This window comes from Triticum aestivum, chromosome 4B (assembly GCF_018294505.1).
Source record: "Triticum aestivum cultivar Chinese Spring chromosome 4B, IWGSC CS RefSeq v2.1, whole genome shotgun sequence".
Lineage (NCBI taxonomy): Eukaryota > Viridiplantae > Streptophyta > Magnoliopsida > Poales > Poaceae > Triticum > Triticum aestivum.
Genome location: NC_057804.1, coordinates 127,918,702 through 127,942,636, shown reverse-complemented (window position 1 = coordinate 127,942,636; position 23,935 = coordinate 127,918,702). Strand labels below are relative to the sequence as shown.

At 43.1% G+C, this 23,935-nt stretch overlaps 2 protein-coding genes across 2 annotated transcripts; both read left to right on the top strand.

Moving 5' to 3' along the window:
- Positions 1 to 380: 380 nt before the first annotated feature.
- On the top strand, positions 381 to 5,478 carry LOC123091433 (protein FAM98B). Its single transcript, XM_044512939.1, has 11 exons — positions 381 to 535; positions 1,119 to 1,243; positions 3,065 to 3,145; positions 3,237 to 3,325; positions 3,402 to 3,476; positions 3,630 to 3,688; positions 3,775 to 3,843; positions 4,505 to 4,756; positions 4,845 to 4,925; positions 5,009 to 5,086; positions 5,168 to 5,478. The coding sequence occupies exons 2-11, from the start codon at positions 1,121 to 1,123 to the stop codon at positions 5,236 to 5,238; spliced, it is 978 nt and encodes a 325-aa protein (XP_044368874.1). The 5' UTR covers positions 381 to 535; positions 1,119 to 1,120; the 3' UTR covers positions 5,239 to 5,478.
- Positions 5,479 to 6,033: 555 nt separating this feature from the next.
- LOC123091432 (probable receptor-like protein kinase At3g17420) lies at positions 6,034 to 8,618 on the top strand. Its single transcript, XM_044512938.1, has 2 exons — positions 6,034 to 6,896; positions 8,046 to 8,618. Exons 1-2 carry the CDS (start codon positions 6,106 to 6,108, stop codon positions 8,380 to 8,382), a joined length of 1,128 nt encoding a protein of 375 aa, XP_044368873.1. The 5' UTR covers positions 6,034 to 6,105; the 3' UTR covers positions 8,383 to 8,618.
- The last annotated feature ends 15,317 nt before the right edge of the window (positions 8,619 to 23,935 follow it).

Below are 23,935 nucleotides of genomic sequence, written 5' to 3'. Positions count from 1 at the left end.
TTTTTTTAGAAAATCAAACATTGCAAAATCAAGTTAATAAAGAAAACTATTTATTCCTATAATATCAAATATATATAAAATACGAAACTACAACTTATGATGAATCTATATGTATATATTTGGCACTCTAGATGTAAATATTGCTCTCTACAAACGTGATCAATTTGTGAAGTTTTTTTTTTGAAAATCTACATGCACCGTTTGAGGGAGTATCGTTATCACAGGTGACGCACGTGTCAGTAGGCAGGCCCTGTAGTGACACGGAGCCCCTCCCGCAGTCCCACTTGTCGCCTGGCCTCAACTGACAGTGGCACGCAGTCCCTCCTTATCCTCGAACCGGTCCATCGAGGCCACACGCCCACGCAATCGCGCGAACGAACGTCTAAAGCGCCTCCACGTCACCCGTAGGGACGACCGTAATGCATCCATGAACCCGCACACGCCACGGGAGGTTCCCCAGTTCCCCCTCCACCCCGTCGACCTCGAGACCCCTCCTCACTCTCTCCGTAGGCAGAGCGGAGCAGCGAGCCCGAAGGTGCGATCGATTCCTTCCCCCTCTCATCCTCCTCGCCCCCTGTCGATTCTTCTCCGATTCGGGCGCCGGCGGCGGCTAGGAGCCGATTCGACTCCTCGCCTCCGCCGGGGAGCGCGCGTTGGCGGCAGAGGCGACGTTGCCGGCGGGGCCCTGTTCGCGCCATTCGGCGATGCGGAGCGAAATCCGTGTCGCCGCCGTCATTCCGGCAGCTTCCTTGGGTCTGCGCCTCAGGCTGCTTTCCTGGATCAGGAATTCAGGGTGTCGCGGGGCCATTTGCTCCTTCGTGCTCCCCCCTCTTCCTTTCCAAGAAATTCGCACCGTGCCGTCATGGCGTGCCTTCCTCAGCTTCTCATTCCGTTTCGCGTGGGTTTAGCTTCTCATCTCGTGTATCGTTTGCTGCAACCGACTGCTGGGGGTAGGGTTCTTGGGGGTTGCATGAATCGTGGCCGGCGGTTATCCGATTTATCATGTCGCCTCTTACGTTTTTATCCTCGCGTCTCATCTCCTTTCATGCCTACCTTATTTCTGTGTACTTTATTTATGCTGCTGCTCTTGCCATGCTAAGACCTATCTCGATTCATAGCCATGGATAGATACCAAAGGGTGGAGAAGCCTCGGAATGAGACACCGATTCGTGAGAACGAGATCAGGATCACTGCGCTCGGGAGGATGAGGAACTATATCGGCTACGGGATGTCGTTGCTTGAGGTGATGCCCCTTGCTATGCTTCGTCATTTCGCTTTGTCCTTATCTGGTGTTCAATAAGCAACAATTTCTTTGTATGCCATGTTTAGCAATCTGGGAAATGCCTCGATAGTGGGGATATGTTCAGGGACACTGCTCAACATCCTATGCCTGTGCTCACATGTATTTAATTTATCATTAGGTGTTTCTATTTGCCACCGAGTATGATGTTAGATTTTTTATTTATAATTCTAGTACTAGGTATGTGTCCGTGCTGTCCGTGCGTTGCCACGGGGGCTAAGTATTTCTTAACACAGTAAGAGGATCATATGGGACAAATCTTGATGCAAAGCAAATAGACAAAATAAGATTACGTTTTATTTACAAAGTATAGATTTCCAGCTATTTCTTAAACTGATAAAATAGATATGTGCCCATGATTAATCTGCTTTATCGGGTTACCAAATACTAAGAGTTTGGTTGATATTTATTTACTTCTGGGCAGTGAATTTTATTGTTATTTACCAAAGATGACTGATCAGTACCAGGTTGGGTGGGCACTTTTGAACCGAAAACCGAAAAACCGAACCGAACCGAACCATATTAACCGATTTATCTATTAATTCGGTGATTCGATTTTTTGTTCGGTGGGAAATTTTAAGGTTGTTCGGTGTTTGGTTTTTGTTCGGTTTCCAGTGTCCAAAAACCGAATACACCGAAAAAACCGATATGTACGATACCCCATGCAATACCTTGTTTTCGAAAGTGCAGCGGGGGCGCGTCCTCTGGCAAATACTTGTTGGTTGTGGCAGACGTCAGGCCAGCCGCTAGATGAGTTTCTAATCTCACAATCTAACTAGTACTCGTAGGAGTATGTATGCATGCCCGGCGCTTGGTTATGGAAGTAACTAGCAATTAGTGTATCAATTAGTGCATGAGTTGCTTAGTTTACACGCATCACACATATTCTTCGGTACATAATACATGTAACGCCCCATGTGATTTTACACTTAGTTATGTTCACTAGTTTGCTTGACCGAATAAAGCACGGACTGATGTTAAGGTTGCTAGCTCTTGTGATATATACTGATGAGTGCATGTAAATTTTGGTTTTTCGGTTAACCAAATAAACCGAACCGATATATTATGGTTAATATGGTTCGGTTTCTAAATATTGTGTGATTAATTCGGTTTCCATTTCTACAAAACCGAAATTATAAAACACCGAATAAACCGAACCGTATTAACCATATAAACCGAATGCCCAGCCGTTTTACCATAAAAACAATTTATTTATGGACCGTGGATTTATTTCTAATCTGCTTTACATAGATTGATCTGGTTTATTGGGTTGCCAAAGATTGGTTTGATGAGACAAAACTGGGTGAAAGATGGAATGCTAGGTTCTTTCTAAGTATATAATAAAAAAATAAAGTAGAGACACCTGCCCGACTTTGGGTTTTCTTGGTTAATATTCTGTAGTGCTTCTCTGTCCATTACTTCCTGTTCGAGTCTGACAACGTAACTTTGTGAAGCCTTTCAGTTTGTCTTTGTTTCACTTACTTACCATTCGATCTTTATGCCTGAAGTATGTGCATGTTATCAGCTTAATAAAATGACATGAACTTGTGTGCAGTTCACATGAATGTCGAAAAGCTACCTTCATATTTGCATATACCGCTTCAGTCATTATTTTCTGAAAACCTGTTTGTGGTCAGTGGTCAACAGAATTTTTCAGAATCCCTAAATGGTGTTATTAATCTTGATTTCATTTTGGTTGAATTCATAACTGAACCACTTTTTTTCTTGCTCCTACTGTATATTTATTTGCATGCATTTTTTCAGGAAAATGGGCATGATGAGATCACTATCAAAGCCATGGGACGTGCCATAAATAAGACGGTCATGGTTGCTGAATTGATCAAGGTTAATAGTAACTTCTTCTGCCTTAAAATATCTGTTATTAATGTGGTTATTTTTTGTTTGTTTTGCTAATTTGACACATAATGTTCCTCAGAGAAGGGTTGCTGGTCTCCATCAGAATACGTCTATTGAATCTGTTGGCATCACTGACACATGGGAGCCTCTGGAAGAAGGCCTTGTCCCGTATGGATGTACATATATTCTTTTCTTCAGAAAAAGAAGAAAGATTTATTGCCACACTAATGCACTTTTACCACAGGCTAGAGACAACTCGTCATGTATCAATGATTACCCTAACATTGTCCAAGGAACCATTGGATACATCATCTCCAGGGTAAGGCAAGCCCTGTCCTTTCGCTCATTTTTGTACAACCAGATATTGAATCAGTTCAGATTCAGCCGCTTTGAGTTCCCTTAGCTGTCTATTGTTGTTCAATATTGGAAACTGGCTGTAATTTGTCTGCGTATTGTGGGTATATACCCTTAGGTACCAGCCACCCATACCAGCTGAAGAGGTGAAACCTGCTTTTGATTATGAACACGAAGGTGTTGCTCTGAGTTGATCCGCTCCACCGTTTTTTATTTTTCACATGTATCACCATTTGATCACAACGTCCTTCATGGTAATTTAGGATCCTTTCCCTCTGCTCGTGGTAGAGGTCGTGGTGGACCTGGTGGCGGCCGAAGGGGCAGGGGCAGAGGTATTTTTTTTCCTCACGTCTTTCCGAGCACACAACTTTCAGATAGTAACTCATATGGCCCCCAGACACGACCGTATCTTTATAACTTTAGCATCCCATGTTGCCAAGTTACAATATCTTATTACGTATACATAATACGGCTTACTCCTTTACACCCTGTACCTTTCACACGTGACTGGTTTGTTTACCTACCTTCCTAAAAACTGACATATCTCTATATCTTATATAGACAAACCCCACAAGTCATTAATTGCTATTTTTCTGTGCATGTGTGCTTCCACACCATCCGAATTTTTATAGCCATTGGATTTGCTAGCCTGGTCAACTAACATCCCTCCGATTTGAACGAGTCACTCTACCCTGCAACATGCATAGTGGATTTTAAATGCCATCACATTTAATTTATGACACACTCAACCTTTTATACTATTTTTTGCCTTTTTGTTTCTACATAGAATAGTTTAAATCTTGAGGGTGAATTCATTGGGTATCATCTAGTTTTCTTGCATTCTAAGTTCACAGTGCTTCAATTGGCTTCATTTTCTGGACTTATTTTTCAGTCTACAATTTATAAGTTTGTTCAGAGTGCATGCGTTATTTTCTTACAACAAATCATATGGACAAGAAACTATGTTAATTCTGTGATGATAAACGTGTACAGCTATTAGCAATGGACCCCCTCCTTATGACTGGGGTGAAGAATGGGAGGAGGATGGAGACTATTACCACAATGGTAGAGGCAGAGGGAGAGGCCGGCTAAGAGGAAGGGGAAGAGCCCGTGGCTACTACGGAGGTGGTCGACGTGGTGGCTATGGCTATGATTACGGTTATGGTGGCAGGGGTGGCTACTATGAAGAGCGGGGTGGATACTTTGATGGGGAACCAGATGAGTATCAACCCCCTCCAGGCCGTGGTAAGCTCAGTATGATGTATCATTGTTTCTGTTTTTCATTTTTGCATGCCCCTATCTCACATGGCTTATGTTCCTCATGGTTTCTCAGGGCGTGGCAGGGGAAGAAGAATGGAGCAGAATGAATACTACAATGGCGAACCAGATGAGTATCGCCCTCCTCCAGGCCGTGGTAAGCTCGGTCTCGCATACCATCTTTCTGTGGCTTTTGCATGCCCTTTCCTCTCATGGCTCCTATCCTCCATTGCTTCGCAGGGCGTGGCAGGGGAAGATGGATGGAGCAGAATGAATACTTCGATGGAGAACCTTATGAATACCCCCCTCCAGGCCGTGGTAAGCTCTGGTGTGACATATCATAGTGATGTGCTTCTTGCACGCCCCTACCTCTCATCACTCGCATTCGTCACCTCACAGGTCGTGGCATGGGAAGAAGGGGAGGCCCATGGCGCGCCCGAGGCCGCGGGCGTGGTCCGATGCTCGATTGAACTGGGACATGCCAAGTGCAAGCCATGAAGCTTACCTGATAGTTTTTGCTTACGGTGTTGCTCCATGTGTTGGGCTCTCTGACGTGAATCTTTATGGCTTTATGGCCTCTGATGCTGTACGACTTGCCGCCGGGCAAATTTTGTGTGGCTTACCTGTGGTTTGTTTAGCTAGGCCAGCCAGCAAAGTACCTCGACACCTAGTAGAACGTGTGAAATATGTTTCAGCCTCCCGTTTAGTTATCTCGGGTCTTACCTCTCTGTGGATGTGAATGCCAAGTAGGCGTGTTTGCTTCGAAGTCTGCCGTATGCCTGCTTTCGCTTGTTGGAGCTAGACAGAGAAATTAGAGAAGGGAGATTAAGGTGAGAGTTTGGTAATGCGGGGGATCACACAAACAATAGTCTCATCTCGTGAACCTGTTTTACTGTTTGGTTAGCCGCTCTCCGTGTGAATTGCGTCCTGATTTCTTACAAAGTTAAGAATCAAGAAGTACAGTGTACGTAGCAAATAAGTTCAGATTCCAGCCATCGCAAACTAAGCACAAGACAGACGCATGTTGCGGTTGAAACTGAAGCGAAAAGCCCGTCGAACACAAAGTATACTGTGACATCATATCAGATTCCCCTTAAGTATTTTTTACCAAGTGCATCAAATGTAGAATATACCTGTGCGTAAATATACACGGCCTGCAGAAGAGAACGAGGAGATTGGTTAGTCAGCAGTCAAAGTCTTCCTCCCAGGAGAATTAGTCAACCGCAATCCGCCGAACGTTCTTGACTCCACGGGCGACTCTTCCTCTTCCTCTCACTCTCACGAATCAATAGCCCACATCTTCCTCCCCACTTCCGTAGTTACCCGGCCCTGCAGCCATGGAAGCTGTGTACCAAGCGCTGGTCGTGACCGTGGCTGCCTTCGTAGGCATCTCCTTACCCTGCCTCCTCCTCGCCTTCCTCTGCCGCCACCGCAAGAACCGCCTCCTCGAGCCGGACCACCGCTGCTCGTCATCGTCGTCCCTCCCAATCTCCGCCCCGGTCGGAATATCGTCGGAGCTCTCCTCGTCGTGGTCGCTGTACGGATCGGCCGTCGACTCCTCGCTCAAGAAGCTCTCGCTCGACGACCTCGCCAGGGCCACCGGCGAATTCTCCCCGGACAACATCATCGGCGACGGCAGCTTCGGGTTCGTGTACCGCGCCGTGCTCCCGGACGGAGGACCCGCGGTTGCCGTGAAGCGCCTCTCCGCGGACCACGCCGCCGGCGCCGGCAACCGCGAGTTCCGCGCCGAGCTGGAGGTGCTCGGCAGCCTCAGCCACCGCAACCTCGCGCGCCTGCTTGGCTACTGCGCCGCCGGGCGCGACCGCCTCCTCGTCTACGAGCTCCTCGAGCGAGGCAGCCTTGACGCCTGGCTGCACGGCGACGCCGCCTCGGCCGGTGGCCTGCTCCCGTGGCCCGCGCGCCTCCGCGTCACCCGCGGCGCAGCGGCCGCGCTCGCCTTCCTGCACCACGACCGCCACCCGCCCGTGCTCCACCGGGACGTCAAGTCCAGCAACGTGCTACTCGACGAGGGATTCGAGGCCAAGCTCGCCGATTTCGGCCATGCGAGGGTCGTCACCGGCGGCCCTGCCGCGTCGCAGCTCAGCACGCAGGCCGCCGGCACAGCGGGGTAATGCACTGACCTTCTTGCAAATCATTTCACTTCAAGAGTTTACATTTTGCGCATGTTTTCAGTGTTGCAAGTTTCAAACACACCCGTAAACCTTTTAGAGCACGAATGCATCAGACGACATGAAATTCGACTGAAACTAGTGAAAAGTTGGATGAGGCATAGTTTAAAAGATCCGCCGCCTAGCGAGCTATCAGATATGACACAATGCAACGTCTTTCTCTACCTTGCAACAAAGGTCTTTTTGCGGAAATATTTGCAACGGAGGTTATGTTGTGCTCTTTTTTGCAACATGTTTGTGTTGCGAGATTTTTTTTTTGAAACATGGGACATGTTGCAGATTTTTTTTTGCAACATGAGTCTTGTTGCAGATTTTTTTAACATGGGCGCTGTTGAATCTAGCCTCTGGTCGGTTTGCAACAAGGGGCTAGTTTCAGAACCCTTTTTGAAACAATGGATCAGTTTCAGAAGGTGGATACAGGAGTTGGCTCCCGACTATCTGATTAAGAGCCCATCTAACGGACCTGGAGGCGGCGGACACTGGTCCAAGATCGGTCGGTCGAAGGGAGTCATTTTTCATAGTTTAAACTGAGTTTGCAGTAGACCCACCTCGTCCTGCCATCTTTTTATGTGGAAAACAATATGACTAATGAATTTTACTCATATTTAAGTAGCCCAACATCGTTTCTATGGGCGCAGGAGCGGTAACAACTGCCAAGCTAAGTTTTTCTAGGACACCCAAAATTATTATCTAACTATTTTGTGGTCGCATGTTTTGCATTTTGTTTACATATAAATACAAGGAGTGGTTTAAAGTTATGCATAGAAGACAAGCTCACTGCAGTGAAGTTGAGTATGTTGTAGTTACGGTAGTGCAATTTAATGAATTTTAGACAACAAAATACTACTCCCTCCGTTCCACAATGTAAGACGTTTTTTTACACTAGTGTAGTGTCAAAAAACGTTTTACATTATGGGACGGAGGGAGTACTACTAGTAGATTAAAACTTAAACGCACACATAGTTCGGTATACAATGCCTTTCTTTTCAGTAGCAAACACCACATTTCTCATATTTTAGACCATTGATAGGATTATTGTGCTTCAAAAAGGATATATGTGATCTTATGTTTATGCAACTGTCACAAAGGTACATGGCACCAGAGATACGTGAAGGTGTGGGAGCAAGCGTGAAAGCAGATGTGTACAGTTTTGGCGTGCTAATGATGGAGACAGTGACCGGTCGACGACCAAGCTGGCCAATGAAGAACATTAGAGGTAAGGAGGTAGAACTATTGAAATGGGCAAGGGAAAAGGTTGAGGCCGACATATCCTCGGAGATTGCGGATCATCGAATGGGTTTAGAAGGGGAAAAAGAAACAAAGGAGGTGAAAGCTTTCTTGGACATCGCACAAAGTTGCACAGAGGAGTCTCCTAAGTATCGACCAACAATGAAAGAGGTAGTAGAGAGGCTCAATAGGCTGTGAAAGTCTCAAATCAAATGTTCTCTCTAATGAAGATTGAATGGCAACAAGAAAAGCTCAGTGGATTGACTATGCCATGATCAATTTGGGTTCCCCTACTGTAACGTATGTCTTCTGCTAGTACTTAGTTTGTTTTACAAATTGTGCGTATTTTGTGTATGAGGAGCTGATGACATGTGTGAAAAACACATATGTATTTCGAGTTGTACAAGGAAAATGGACGACCAATATGTCTTACACCCTTCTAGGCACCCCCTCACCCCGCTGTACACACACCACTACTCAATCCTAACACCTCCAGTAGGCATCTTTCTTCATTACCAAGCAATTCAAGTAGTCAATAATGATAAATCTGAAGAAAATATGCCCTAGAGGCAATAATAAAGTTGTTATTTTATATTTCCTTATTCATGATAAAGGTTTATTATTCATGCTACAATTGTATTGATCGGAAACTTAAATACATGTGTGAATACATAAACAAATACCGTGTCCCTAGTAAGCCTCTACTAGACTAGCTCGCTTGATCAAAGATGGTTAAGGTTTCCTAACCATAGACATGTGTTGTCATTTGATAACGGATCACATCATTAGGAGAATGATGTGATGGACAAGACCCTTCCGTTAACTTAGCATAATGATCGTTCATTTTATTGCTATTACTTTCTTCATGTCAAATACATATTCCTTCGATGAGATTATGCAACTCCCGGATACCGGAGGAATACCTTATGTGCTATCAAACATCACAACATAACTGTGTGATCATAAAGATGCTCTACAGGTATCTCCGAAGGTGTTTGTTGAGTTGGCATAGATCAAGATTAGGATTTGTCACTCCGAGTATTAGAGAGGTATCTCTGAGCCCTCTCGGTAATACACATCATAAGCTTGTAAGCAAATGACTAAGGAGTTAGTTACGAGGTGATTTATTATGGAACGAGTAAAGAGACTTGCTGGTAACGAGATTGAACTAGGTATAGAGATACGGACGATCGAATCTCGGGCAAGTAACATACCGATGGACAAAGGGAATTACGTATGTTGTCATAAGGTTCGTCCGATAAAGATCTTCGTAGAATATGTAGGAGCCAATATGGGCATCCAGGTTCCGTTATTGGTTATTGACCAGAGAGGTGTCTCGGTCATGTCTACATAGTTCTCGAACTCGTAGGGTCCACACGCTTAACGTTCGTTGATGATATAATACTATATGAGTTATGTATGTTGGTCACTGAATGTTGTTTGGAGTCCCGGATGAGATCACGGACATGGTGAGGAGCTCTGGAATGGTCTGGAGGTAAAGATTGATATATGGGATAATAGTGTTTGGTCTTCGGAAAGGTTCCGGAATTCACCGGAAGGGGATGTTTCCCGAAATGTTTGGGTACAAGAACACTTTATTTGGGCCAAAGGGGGAAAGCCCACAAGGTTTTTGGAAAGCGCAAAAGGAAGTTTTGCGGAGTCCAGGGGCCAGACGCCAGGGTCCCTGGCGTCTGGGTCCAAATGCCGGGAACCCTGGCGTCTGGTCCTGGAGTCCGAGAAGGATTCTTGCCTTTGGGGTAAAACCGACTTTGAGGAGGCTTTTACTCCAAGTTTCGACCCCAAGGCTCAACATATAAATAGAGGGGCAGGGCTAGTACCCAAGACACATCAAGAATCACCAAGCCGTGTGCCGGCAACCCCACCCCCTCTAGTTTATCCTCCATCATAGTTTCCGTTGTGCTTGGCGAAGCCCTATGGAGATTGTTCTTCACCAACACCGTCACCACGCCGTCGTGTTGTCGGAACTCATCTACTACTTCGCCCGTCTTGCTGGATCAAGAAGGTGAGGATTTTATCGAGCTGAACGTGTGCTGAACGCGGAGGTGCCGTACGTTCGGTACTTGATCGGGATGGATCATGAAGGTGTATGACTACACCAACCGCGTTGATAAACGCTTCCGCTTTGCGATCTTCAAGGGTATGAAGATGATCTCCCCTCTTTTTGCTATGCATCTCCATGGATAGATCTTGCGTGTGCATAATTTTTTTGTTTGTTTTCCATGCAATGTTCCCCAACAATGGCATCAGAGCCAAGTCTATGCGTAGATGATATGCATGAGTAGAACACAAAGAGTTATGGGCGGTGATAGTCATACTTCTTACCACCAACGTTTTACTTTGATTCGGCGGTATTGTGGGATGAAGCGGCCCGAATCAACCTTACATATCCACGCACGTGAGACCAGTTCCACCGACTGACATGCAACTAGTTTTCAATAAAGGTGGCTGGTGGGTGTTTGTTGCTCCTACCTTAGTTGAATCGAATTTGACTGCGGCCGGTCCTTGAAGAAGGTTAAAACAACAAACTTGATGAAACGCCATTGTGGTTTTATGCGTAGGTAAGAATGGTTCTTGCTAGAAGCCCGTAGCAGCCACGTAAAACTTGCAACAACAAAGTATGACGTCTAACTTGTTTTTACAGGGCATCTTGTGATGTGATATGGTCAAGACATGATGTGATAAAGGTTATTGTATGAGATGATCATGTTTTGTAAGTTATCGGCAACCGGCAGGAGCCTTATGGTTGTCTCTTCATTGTGTGAAGTACAAACGCCATATAATTGCTTTACTTTATCACTATGCGTTAGCGATAGTTGTAGAAGCAATAGTTGGCGAGACGACCACGACGCAACAATGGAGATCAAGGTGTCGAGACGGTGACGATGCTTTGGAGATGGAGATAAAAAGCACGAGATGACGATGACCATATCATGTCACATATTTTGATTGCATGTGATGTTTATCTTTTATGCATCTTATTTTGCTCAGTACGACGGTAGCATTATAAGATGATCCCTTCACTAAATTTCAAGATATAAGCATTCTCCCCGAGTACGCACCATTGCGAAAGTTTGTCGTTTCGAGAAACCACGTGATGATCGGGTGTGATAGACTCTACGTTCACATACAACAGGTGTAAGACAGTTTTGCACATGCAAAATACTTGGGTTAAACTTGACGAGCCTAGCATGTACAGACATGGTCTCGGAACACTGGAGAATGAAAGGTCGAATGTGAGTCATATAGTGATATGATCAACATAGAGATGTTCACCATTGATGACTACCCCATCTCATGTGATGATCAGACATGGGTTAGTTGATTTGGATCACGTATCACTTAGAATAACTTGAGGTATATTTATTTAAGTGGGAGTTCATTAGTAATTTGATTAATTGAACTTAATTTATCATGAACTTAGTCTTCATAGTTTTGCATATCTATGTTGTAGATCAATAGCTCGCGATATAGCTCCCTTATTTTTGATATGTTCCTAGAGAAAAATAAATTGAAAGATGATAGTAGCAATGATGCAGACTGGGTTCGTGATATGATGATTATCGTCATTGCTGCATAGAAGAATTATGTCCTTGATGCACCGCTAGGTGACAGACCTATTGCAGGAGCAGATGCAGACGTTGTGAACATTTGGCAAGCTCGATATGATGACTACTTAATAGTTTAGTGCGCCATGATTTACGGCTTAGAACCGGGACTTCAAAAAAGTTTTTGAATGCCAGAGAGCATATGAGATGTTCCAAGAGCTGAAATTGGTATTTTAGACTCATGCCCGTGTCGAGAGGTATGAGACCTCTAACAAGTACTTTGCCTACAAGATGGAGGAGAATAGCTCAACCAGTGAGCATGTGCTCAGAGTGTCTGGGTACTATAATCTCTTGAATCAAGTGGGAGTTAATCTTTCAGATAAGATAGTGATTGACAAAGTTCTCTAGTCACTATCACCAAGCTACTAGAACTTCATGATGAACTATAATGTGCAAGAGATGACGAAAATGATACCCAAGCTCTTCGCGATGCTGAAATCGGCGAAGGTAGAAATCAAGAAAAGAGCATCAAGTGTTGATGGTTAACAAGACCACTAGTTTCAAGAAAAAGGACAAGGGAAAGAAAGGGAACTTCAAGAAGAATGGCAAGCAAGTTGCCGCTCCCATGAAGAAGCCCAAAGCTGGACCCAAGCCTGAAACTGAGTGCCTCTACTGCAAAGGAAATGATCACTAGAAGCAGAACTGCCCCAAATACTTGGTGGATAAGAAGGATGGCAAAGTGAACAAAGGTATATTTGATATACATGTTATTAATGTGTACCTTACTAGTATTCATAGTAGCCCCTAGGTATTTGATACCGGTTCAGTTGCTAAGATTAGTAACTCAAAACAGGAGTTGCAGAATAAACATAGACTAGTTAAGGGCGAGTGACGATGTGTGTTGGAAGTGATTCCAAGGTTGATAAGATCACCATCGCATACTCCCTCTACCTTCAGGATTAGTGTGGAACCTAAATAAATGTTATTTGGTGTTTGCGTTGAGCATGGATATGATTGGATCATGTTTATTACAATACTATTATTCATTTAAGTCAGAGAATAATTGTTGTTCTGTTTACATGAATAAAACCTTCTATGGTCATATACCCAATGTAAATGGTTTATTGAATCTCGATCGTAGTGATATACATATTCATAATATTGATGCCAAAAGATGTAAAGTTGATAATGATAGTGCAACATACTTGTGGCACTGCCATTTAGGTCATATTGGTGTAAAACACATGAAGAAACGCCATGCATATGGGCTTTTGGAATCACTTGATTATGAATCATTTGATGCTTGTGAACCATGCCTTATGGGCAAGATGACTAAAAATCCGTTCTCCGGAACAATGGAGTGAACTAATGACTAATTGGAAATAATACATACCGATGTATGCGGTCTGATGAGTATTGAAGCACGTGACAGGTATCATTATTTTCTGACCTTCACAGATGATTTGAGCAGTGGGTATATCTACTTGATGAAACACAAGTCTGAAACATTTGAAAAGTTCAAAAAAATTCAGAGTAAGGTGGAGAATCATCATAACAAGAAAATAAAGTTTCTACGATCTAATCGCGGAGGTGAATATTTGAGTTACGAGTTTGGCCTTCATTTAAAACAATGTGGAATTATTTCACAACTCACGCCACCTGGAACACCATAGCGTAATGGTGTGTCCGAACGTCATAGCCGTACTTTATTAGATATGGTGTGTTCTATGATGTTTCTTACCGATTTACCACTATCGTTTTGGGGTTATGCATTAGAGACAGTTGCATTCACGTTAAATAGGACACCGTCTAAATCCGTTGATACGACACCGTATGAACTGTGGTTTGGCAAGAAACCTAAGCTGTCGTTTCTTAAAGTTTGGGGATGTGATGCTTATGTCCAAAGGCTTCAACAGATAAGCTCGAACCCAAATCGGATAAGCGCGTCTTCATAGGATACCCTAAAGAAACTATTGGGTACACCTTCTACCACAGATCCGAAGGCAAGATCTTTGTTACTAAGTTTGGGTCTTGTCTAGAGAAGGAGTTTATCTCGAAAGAAGTGAGTGGGAGGAAAGTAGAACTTGATGAGGTAAATGTACCTTCTCTCGAATTGGAAAGTAGCTCATCACAGAAAACCATTCCCGTGATGCCTACACCAACTAGAGAGGAAGTTAATGATGATGATCATGAAACTTCAGATCAAGTTACTACTGAACTTCGTAGGTCAACCAGAGCACGATCCGCACCAGAGTGGGACGGTAATCCTGTTCTGGAAGTCATGTTACTAGACCAACGCGAACCTACAAACTATGAAGAAGCTATGATGAGCCCAAATTCTGACAGATGGCTTGAGGCCATGGAATATGAGATAGGATCTGATACATCCATTTTGCATCATGCTTTTATATCGGTATTTATTGCATTATGGGCTGTTATTACACGCTATGTCACAATACTTATGCCTTTTATCTCTTATTTTACAAGGTTTACACGAAGGAGAATGCCGACAGCTGGAATTCTGGGCTGGAAAAGGAGCAAATATTAGAGACCTATTCTGCACAACTCCAAAAGTCCTAAAACTCCACGGAAGTTATTTTTGGAATTAATAAAAAATACTCAGCGTAGAAATACCAGAGGGGGACCACCCACCGTCCACAAGGGTGGGGGGCGCGCCCCCTGCCTCGTGGGCCACCTGGCAGGCCTCCGGTGCCCATCTTTGGCTATATGAAGTCTTTTACCCTGGAAAAAATCATAAGCAAGCTTTCGGGACGAAACACCGCTGCCATGAGGTGGAACCTTGGCGGAAGCAATCCAGGGCTCCGGCGGAGCTATTCTGTTAGGGAAATATCCCTCCGGGAGGGGGAAATCATCATCATCGTCATCACCATTGAACCTCTCATTGGGAGGGGGTCAATCTCCATCAACATCTTCACCAGCACCATCTCCTCTCAAACCCTAGTTCATCTCTTGTATCCAATCTTTGTCCCAAAACCTCAGATTGGTACATGTGGGTTGCTAGTAGTGTTGATTACTCCTTGTAGTTGATGCTAGTTGGTATATTCGGTGGAAGATCATATGTTCAGATCCTTAATGCATATTAATACCCATCTGATTATGAACATGAATATGATTTGTGAGTAGTTATGTTTGTTCCTGAGGACATGGGATAAGTCTTGCTATAAGTAGTCATGTGAATTTGGTATTCGTTTGATATTTTGATGAGATGTATGTTGTCTTTCCTCTAGGGGTGTTATGTGAACGTCGACTACATGACACTTCACCATTGTTTGGGCCTAGAGGAAGGAGTTGGGAAGTAATAAGTAGATGATGGGTTGCTAGAGTGACAGAAGCTTAAACCCTAGTTTATGAGTTGCTTCGTAAGGGGATGATTTGGATCCATATGTTTCATGCTATGGTTAGGTTTACCTTAATACTTCTTTTGTAGTTGCGGATGCTTGCAATAGGGGTTAATCATAAGTGGGATGCTTGTCCAAGAAAGGTAAATACCCAAGCACCGGTCCACCCACATACCGAATTGTCAAAGTAACGAATGTGAATCATATGAGCGTGATGAAAACTAGCTTGACGATAATTCCCATGTGTCCTCGGGAGCGCTTTTCTCTATATAAGAACTTGTCCAGGCTTGTCCTTTGCTACAAAAAGGATTGGGCCATCTTGCTGCAGCTAATTTACTTTCATTACTTGTTACCCGTTACAAATTACCTTATCACAAAACTATCTGTTACCGATAATTTCAGTGCTTGCAGAGAATTCCTTACTAAAAACCGCTTGTCATTTCCTTCTACTCCTCGTTGGGTTCGACACTCTTACTTATCGAAAGGACTACGATAGATCCCCTACACTTGTGGGTCATCAAGACTCTTTTCTGGTGCCGTTGTCGAGGAGTGAAGCGCTTTTGGTAAGGAAAATTTTATATAGTGTGCTGAAATTTAATGTCACTTGTTACTATGGAACATAATCCTTTGAGGGGCTTGTTTGGGGTATCTTCGCCCCAACCAGTAGAGCAAAGAGTTGCTCCTCAACCTACTGAACCTACTGAAAATGTTTACTTTAAAATTCCTTCGGGTATTGTAGAGAAACTGCTAGCTAATCCTTTTACAGGAGATGGAACATTGCATCCTGATTTGCACCTAATCTATGTGGATGAAGTTTGTGGATTATTTAAGCTTGCAGGTATGCCCGAGGATGTTATCAAGAAGAAGGTATTCCCTTTATCATTGAAGGGAAAGGCATTGACATGGTTTAGGCTATGTGATGATATGAGATCATGGAACTACAACTGATTGAAATTGGAATTTCATCAGAAGTTTTATCCTATGCATCTTGTTCATCGTGATCGTAATTATATATGTAATTTTTGGCCTCGTGAAGGAGAAAGCATTGCTCAAGCTTGGGGGAGGCTTAAGTCAATGTTATATTCATGCCCCAATCATGAGCTCTTAAGTGACATTATTATTCAAAAATTTTATGCTCGGCTTTCTCTCAACAATCGCTCCATGCTCGATACTTCTTGTACTGGATCTTTTATGATGAAGACTATTGAATTCAGATGGGATTTATTGGAAAGAATTAAACGCAACTATGAAGATTGGGATCTCGACAAAGGTAAGGAGTCAGGTATAACACCTAAGTTTGATTGTGTTAAATCTTTTATGGATACCGATGCTTTTCGTGAATTTAGCACTAAATATGGACTTGACTTTGAGATAGTAGCTTCTTTCTGTGAATCATTTGCTACTCATGTTGACCTCCCTAAGGAGAAGTTGTTTAAATATAATCCTCCCATTGAAGTAAAAGTAGTTGCACCTATTAAAGTTAAAGAAAAGACTATCACTTATAATGATCCTATTGTTCCTACTACCTATATTGAGAAACCACCTTTCCCTGTTAGGATAAAGGATCATGCTAAAGCTTCAACTATGGTTCATAGGAGTAATACTAGAACACCTACACCACCTGAGCAAATTAAAGTTGAACCTAGTATTGCTATGGTTAAATATCTCTTGGCTGATAATATTGATGGGCATGTTATTTACTTCTGTGATGAAGCTGCTACAATTGCTAGACCAGATACTAAGAATAAACATAGACCTGTTGTAGGCATGCCTGTTATTTCTGTTAAAATAGGAGATCATTGTTATCATGGCTTATGTGATATGGGTGCTGGTGCAAGTGCAATACCTCATTCCTTATACAAAGAAATTATGCATGATATTGCACCTGCTGAGATAGAAGAAATTGATGTTACAATTAAGCTTGCCAATAGAGATACTATTTCACCAGCTGGGATTGTTAGAGATGTTGAAGTCTTGTGTGGGAAAGTTAAATATCCTACTGATTTTCTTGTTCTTGGTTCCCACAAGATAGCTTTTGTCCCATCATATTTGGTAGACCCTTCTTGAATACTGTTAATGCTAGGATAGATTGCAAAAAGGATATTGTTACGATCGGTTTAGGGGATATGTCTCATGACTTTAATTTTGCTAAATTTTGTAGACAACCCCATGATAAAGAATTGCCTAGTAAGGATGAAATTATTGGTCTTGCTTCTATTGCCGTGCCTCCTAATGATCCTTTAGAACAATATTTGCTAGACCATGAAAATGATATGTTTATGAATGAAAGAAGGGAGATAGATGAAGTATTCTTTAAACAGGGACCTATTTTGAAACACAACTTGCCTGTTGAAATTCTAGGGGATCCTCCACCACCCAAGGGTGATCCCGTGTTTGAGCTTAAACCACTACCTGATACTCTTAAATATGCTTATCTTGATGAAAAGAGGATATATCCTGTTATTATTAGTGCTAACCTTTCAGAGCAGGAAGAGGAGAAATTATTGAAAACTCTGAAGAAGCACCGTGCTGCTATTGGATATACTCTTGATGATCTTAAGGGCATTAGTCCCACTCTATGTCAACACAAAATAAAATTGGAGAAAGTCGCTAAACCAGTTGTTGATCACCAACGGCGGTTAAATCCTAAGATGAAAGAGGTGGTAAGAAAATAAATACTAAAGCTTCTGGAGGCAGGTATAATTTATCCTGTTGCTGATAGTCAGTGGGTAAGTCCTGTCCATTGTGTCCCTAAGAAGGGAGGCATTACTGTCGTTCCTAATGTTAAAGATGAATTGATCCCACAAAGAATTGTTACAGGTTATAGGATGGTAATTGATTTCCGAAAATTAAATAAAGCTACTAAAAAGGATCATTACCCTTTGCCTTTTATTGATCAAATGCTAGAAAGATTATCCAAGCATACACATTTTTGCTTTCTAGATGGTTACTCTGGTTTCTCTCAAATACCCGTGTCAAAAGAGGATCAAGAAAAGACCACTTTTACTTGCCCTTTCGGTACCTTTCACTACAAAAAAATACACTTCCGTGATGATACGTGTTTGTCACAGTAGGTCGCGTTTTTTGTCATGCATGTACATCCATGACAAATTTATGACAGAATCAAGATAGTCATACCTGTGCTGTCGTAGAAGTGTTCCATGACATTACCAAAATTATCATCACGGAAGTGTCCACTTCCATGACGATAAATCGCGCGTCACAGAAGTGCTTTCGTCAAGGGTGACCGACACGTGGCATCCACCGTAACGGAACGCCGTTAAGCTATCGGGTCAGGTTTTGGATCCGATAACCCGTTAACAGCCCCGACCAATGGGGATTTTCCACTTGTAAAATCATCATTGGCTGGAGGAAACACATGTCGGCTCATCGTTGGGACAGATGTCATCTGCTCATTGGACCGAAGGCGTCTATGATACAGCGACACGTGGAATGGCCCAATAGAGGCCCATTCCTATGAAAAGGCCGGCCCGTTTGACTTGGTCAAAAGGTGGCGGGCCGGCCCACAGAAAGTCTGTTAACGGCCTGTTCGCATATAACCCATTTACAGCCCGCTAACCCAGGGCCCGTTATGCCCTATCCGAATTAGGCCCAGTAGCATCATCTGGGCCGTCCAATATAATTCAGCCCGTTTTAACTTCCGGCCCATGTGTGGCCCATGACTTCTTTCGGCCCATATGAGGACCTTTGTAACTCTTGGCCCATTAACGGCCCGTGGTGAAACTGGCCCGTAATGAACAGTGTATCACTTTATACCCATTAATGGCCCGTTATTTCATTGGGCCGTTTCCAGCCCAAGTTATCTTTTGGCCTTCTCAGGGCCCATTGATTCTTGGGCTCACTTGCAGCATTCGGTTACATACGGCCCGTTACTGTCATTTTCTGCTTGTGGGCCAAATTCAGCCCGTCGTTACAGTCGGCCCGTTTGCGGACCGTTAATACGTTGGGCCGTTTTCATGTCAAAAAAACCCGTTGGGCTATTTTCATAGAGTTATCAAATACGGCCTATTAATGGCCCATTATGGTCCACGAATAGTACGGCCCATGATTGGCGAAATGATGATACGCCCCGTAGAAGGCCCATGGATAGTACGGCCCGTAGAAGGCCCATGGATTGTACGGCCCGTAGAAGGCCCATGGACCCTACGACCCGTAGAAGGCCCATTGATCCCTAAGGCCCGTATAGAAGGCCGATGGATCCAACGGCCCGTATAGAAGGCCAATGGTCCTATGGCCGAACAAAGGCCCATGGATCATATGGCCTGCAGGAGGCCCATGGTTACAACAGTCCGTGTGTTGCCATGATTATTTTGGCCTAATTACCAAAAATAGGCTATTTTGGCCACTAGAAAAACACAGAAAAAGAACTGCAGTGACTACAAGCAAACAACTAAACAAGACAATAAGGAAATAAATAAGCAAGCAATTAAGGCTAGCCTATTACCGCTATTACACATATTACATCCACTGGGCATCAAAGTTTGCCACCAGTGCAAATATAGGGAACAAAGCAGCATATTACATACACTGGCCGTCAAAATTGGCCACCAGTGCAAATAAACGCGGCAGCAAAACAAGAGCATAACTGAAACAACTTCAGAAGAGCTCAAGAAACATTATCCTGGGTATCCACCATGCTGGCAATAAGCTTAGTAAGCTGATTAGCTTTGTCCTGTTTGGCGCTAAAATCCTCCAACGCTTGCTGTTGCACCAGAAAGTATGCATCTGAATGCTCCAGGGACTTCCGCAGTCCTTCCGCTTCTTGTCGCAGCACAGCTGATCGATGTCTTTCAGTTTGTAGTTGAGACTCAAGAAACCGAACTGATTCAGACAGTGAGTTTGAATAGCTTGTGCAAGCGGTAGTGGCCAGTAACTCGAACACTAAACCAAGACAGGACTTTGGGGTTGTCTCGCTGTCTTCAAGATAGTCTTCCTTAGCTGTTTTATCAGCTTTGTTGGAGACCAACAAGGATGTGTCACTATCCTAAACCTTATCTGCATTACTTCCTTTACCATTGCTTAATAAGGCACTCTTCCCCAATATTCTGTCAGCATTCTAAAAGAAGAAACAAGCAGACACATAACAAGTTTAGCATGTACTAGTATATGAAACTCATTTCGGTGAACCAGTTCATTAGTAAGGTGGACAGGATTGAACTACCAAGTCTTCTATTGCCAAGTACTAGTACATAATAAAAGCATCAAACAAACATATATCTATGTCCTATGGTCACTGCATTGTCTTGCCAAATCAAAATAGAGACACGGTTCAAATCATATCAGTTCAAGATAAAGCAGAAGTGAAAGAATACAAAGCGTGGGAAACTACATGGCACAACAAGATTTCAGATGGGTACCACGGGTCTACATGTACAACAACACTATTGGCTCTGTTGTGATGCTAGTAATGTGCATGATATGAAAGTCAACTGTATACACAGTTGAAATTGAAATCAAAAGAGCTATTGATAAGAGCAAACCTGTTAAAGAAACATGCGTGAACATACCTGTTGTGCCATTGGAGTTTCGATTGGATCCTTCAATTTAAAAATAAGTTTGTATCAGTAAATGCAGTGATACAAGAGCAAAGCAATCATAGTTAAAAAAGGCGCGCCTAAGCGAGCGCTTAAGCGCGCCTAGGCTCTAGGCGTTGGCAAAACGCATTGCACATAACTACGCTTAATCTGTGCATAACTGCGCATAAGCATGCACTTTGGTCAGTAAAGTGCAAGGCGGTGGCAAAACGCACAATTAACGCCTAGCGCTTTTTTGAACTATGATAGCAATGGAATCTTAAATTAGAACATTTGTTCTTCAGGTTTAGGCACTTGTTCTACATGAACAGAGTACAGTAAGACGCAAGAATATAATACTTAAAAATAGAAAATGAGCTCATAGACCTTACCACATTCTTGGTTCGGGACCAGTACAGAACAAGGCGTTCCCAGTCATCGTCTAGTAAATGTGTCTCAGAAGAACGTAAGGGAATTTGATGAGTTTCTTTGCCGGTAAAGTATGTTTTCTTCAGGTAATTCCGATACCGCCACCAAGCATTCTTGAAGGTAGCAGAGGTATTAGCACAGGTTACCTCATCTTGAGTTTCCAAATTAGTCCTTCTCTATAGAGAAAAATGGGAAAATTTGTTGTATTATAACCATCATGGAGGTAGGATGTATGGGACGAAGCAAAGTAATTGCCATGAATAACATTACTTACACATAAGTCCTGGACAAACACCTGCAATTGAGATTTTCCTTCATCTTCAGTATAATATTTCCAAGATGGGAAGATACGCACATACGATTTAACAACATCAAATGCAATAGCTGATAAACTATGACTGGCTGGTTGTGCTTCCTCCACAGGAATAGACGTACTAACTGGTGGAGTTGGGGTTCGCCGTGATAGTACTGGCCCTTTGGGCACTGGAGCTGCCTTACTAACTGCTCTTGTTTGGGAGCTCTATGGTGGAGATGGTGCTGTGTCAACAGGAACTGGGTTACTATCGGCTGGGGTTGGGGTTAGATTGGGTGAAGCTGGTTCTCTGTCCATTGCAGTAGGGGTACAATCTGCGAGAGTTTGGGTTATGTGTGGTAGGGCTGGTTCTTGTGCATGTACAACCGGGGTGCTATCCCCACCAAGAGGTAGCACTGTTTTATTTGAAGACCATGTTTTTATTCCGCTAGATACTGGCATCTCCCGCTCCAATTCAAATGGCTGATAAACAGGAAACATAGTTGAATGTACAAATATTTTATGAGAGACAGATGCAATACATAGTGTGAAAAAAAGAGGGCATGAAATAGTTGACATGTATATTGTTTAACTAAAAACGGATAGCATGACATAATTTCACATATATGATGTCTATCTAAACTGGATAGCATAACATAACATAATTCAAAGATATGATGAATAACTAAACATGATCGCATGACATAATTCACCTACATGTTATCTAAGTAATCAGGATTGCATCATTTAATTCACATATGTGATTTATATGCTAAACAGAGGGCATTCGATATGATGTATGAACTAAGAACATGGTGTTGAATATTGTGTATATGATGTCTAAACTATGCAATGCAAGACACCGTATGCATGATATGAGCAGTATAACCATGCCAAGTTAGAGCATACACCTCAGTGGGGAAATAGGACTGGTCATCTGTCTCTGAATCCATCTCTGAGGAGCTATCGGGGCCCAACAAGAGATCTGCTTCGACAGGTAGCACTGTCTGCTATGAAGGCCTTGTTTTCACTCCAGATTTTTCCATCTCCCACCCAAATGGCTGATTCACAGGAAGAGTAGTTTAATGTACAAACATTGTCGACAAATAGAAATGTAATGAAGAAAAGGATGGGCAAGATATCATTCAAATATATGACGCCTAGTTAAACAGGATGGCATTGCACATTTCACATATATTATGGCTGGCTAAAAGACATGAGACTGCATAATTCCCATATATGATATAGAAACTAAACAGGTGGCATTACAGAACATGTCTAAACTAAGCAGATGACATATATGATGTCAAAAGTAGGCATTGCAAGGCAACATATGCATGATATGACTAACATCATCATGCCAAGGTAGAGCAAACACCTTGGGGGGTAAATAGGAGTGGTCAGCGGCGTCTGAATCCGCCTCAGAACAAATATCTTCCTCTGGATTACAATCTGGAGAGGGGTGGGGAGGGTTTGCCATTGAACCCACCATGGAGCGATGTCTGCATGACATTATATTGCCGCGCAAAACTCTTCTATTTTTCTCTACATGTTCAGCATGACTGTGTACAATATCTGACATGCATACGAAAAAATATGGTGAGATTATGTAAGGAGAGCATGCAGAAATTTAGAGTGATGGTAACAACCAGTGGATGGATCCAAAAATAATGATAGCAGGCTGATGATTGCTTTAATTAATAAAAAGACAGATGATGATTGCTTTACTATTTGTTTCCCACCCAAGATGAACAACATAGGCATACCCTAGGTGAACCAGATATTAGACAGACATACTATTCATTGCTGCCTCGATATGTGCCCCACAACTAATTTAGAACTCAAGTTTGAACATTAATTTGGACTTGAGTCGGGAGTCCAAGAGCCGAACAGGACGATAACGTAGCAGGTAAGTCTAAGCAATGCATAACATAAGCAGAAACAAAAGAGTGCGACCTCTCTTGTGGACCTGTGTACTCCTCAGGTTCATCTGCTGAGTCGATGATGGTGATGCCGTTGGGGTGGGTGCCGGTGATAGGGAAGGAGATCTGAGGCGGCGAAAGACGGTCAGGAGTCGTGATGTCTGGTTTGGTGGATGCTTCTGTCGATGGAGCAGCTCAGGTGAGGTGGACGACGTCGCGGTAGGAGCAGGACAAACCACACAAAGTTCCCTTCGACACGTACCTGTAACTGAAGTAATTCTGTAAGGGCTCATTTGGCTTGCATGATTCTTAAAACGCAGGGATAGGAAAAACACCGGAATAGGATAGGAAAATGCACATGGTAAACAGAGCATTTGTAAACACAAGATTTCTGTCAACTTGGGTGTTTGGTTTACAGGAATTGGAAGAGCAGAGGAATGCAAAGAAACATGGCCAAAATAAAGAGAAACCATATGAAAGCGTGTACAGTTAGAATGTTATTCTGGCACTAATGCACTTGGTCTTGTTTTCATGCGTAGGATTTTGAAAAGTAGGTCCAAGTGGATGTTTTGCTTCATTCCTTTCAACAAAATGCATGAATAATTGAATAGTAGAGTGCCATTGGAAAATTCCCTATTGCTATGTTTTT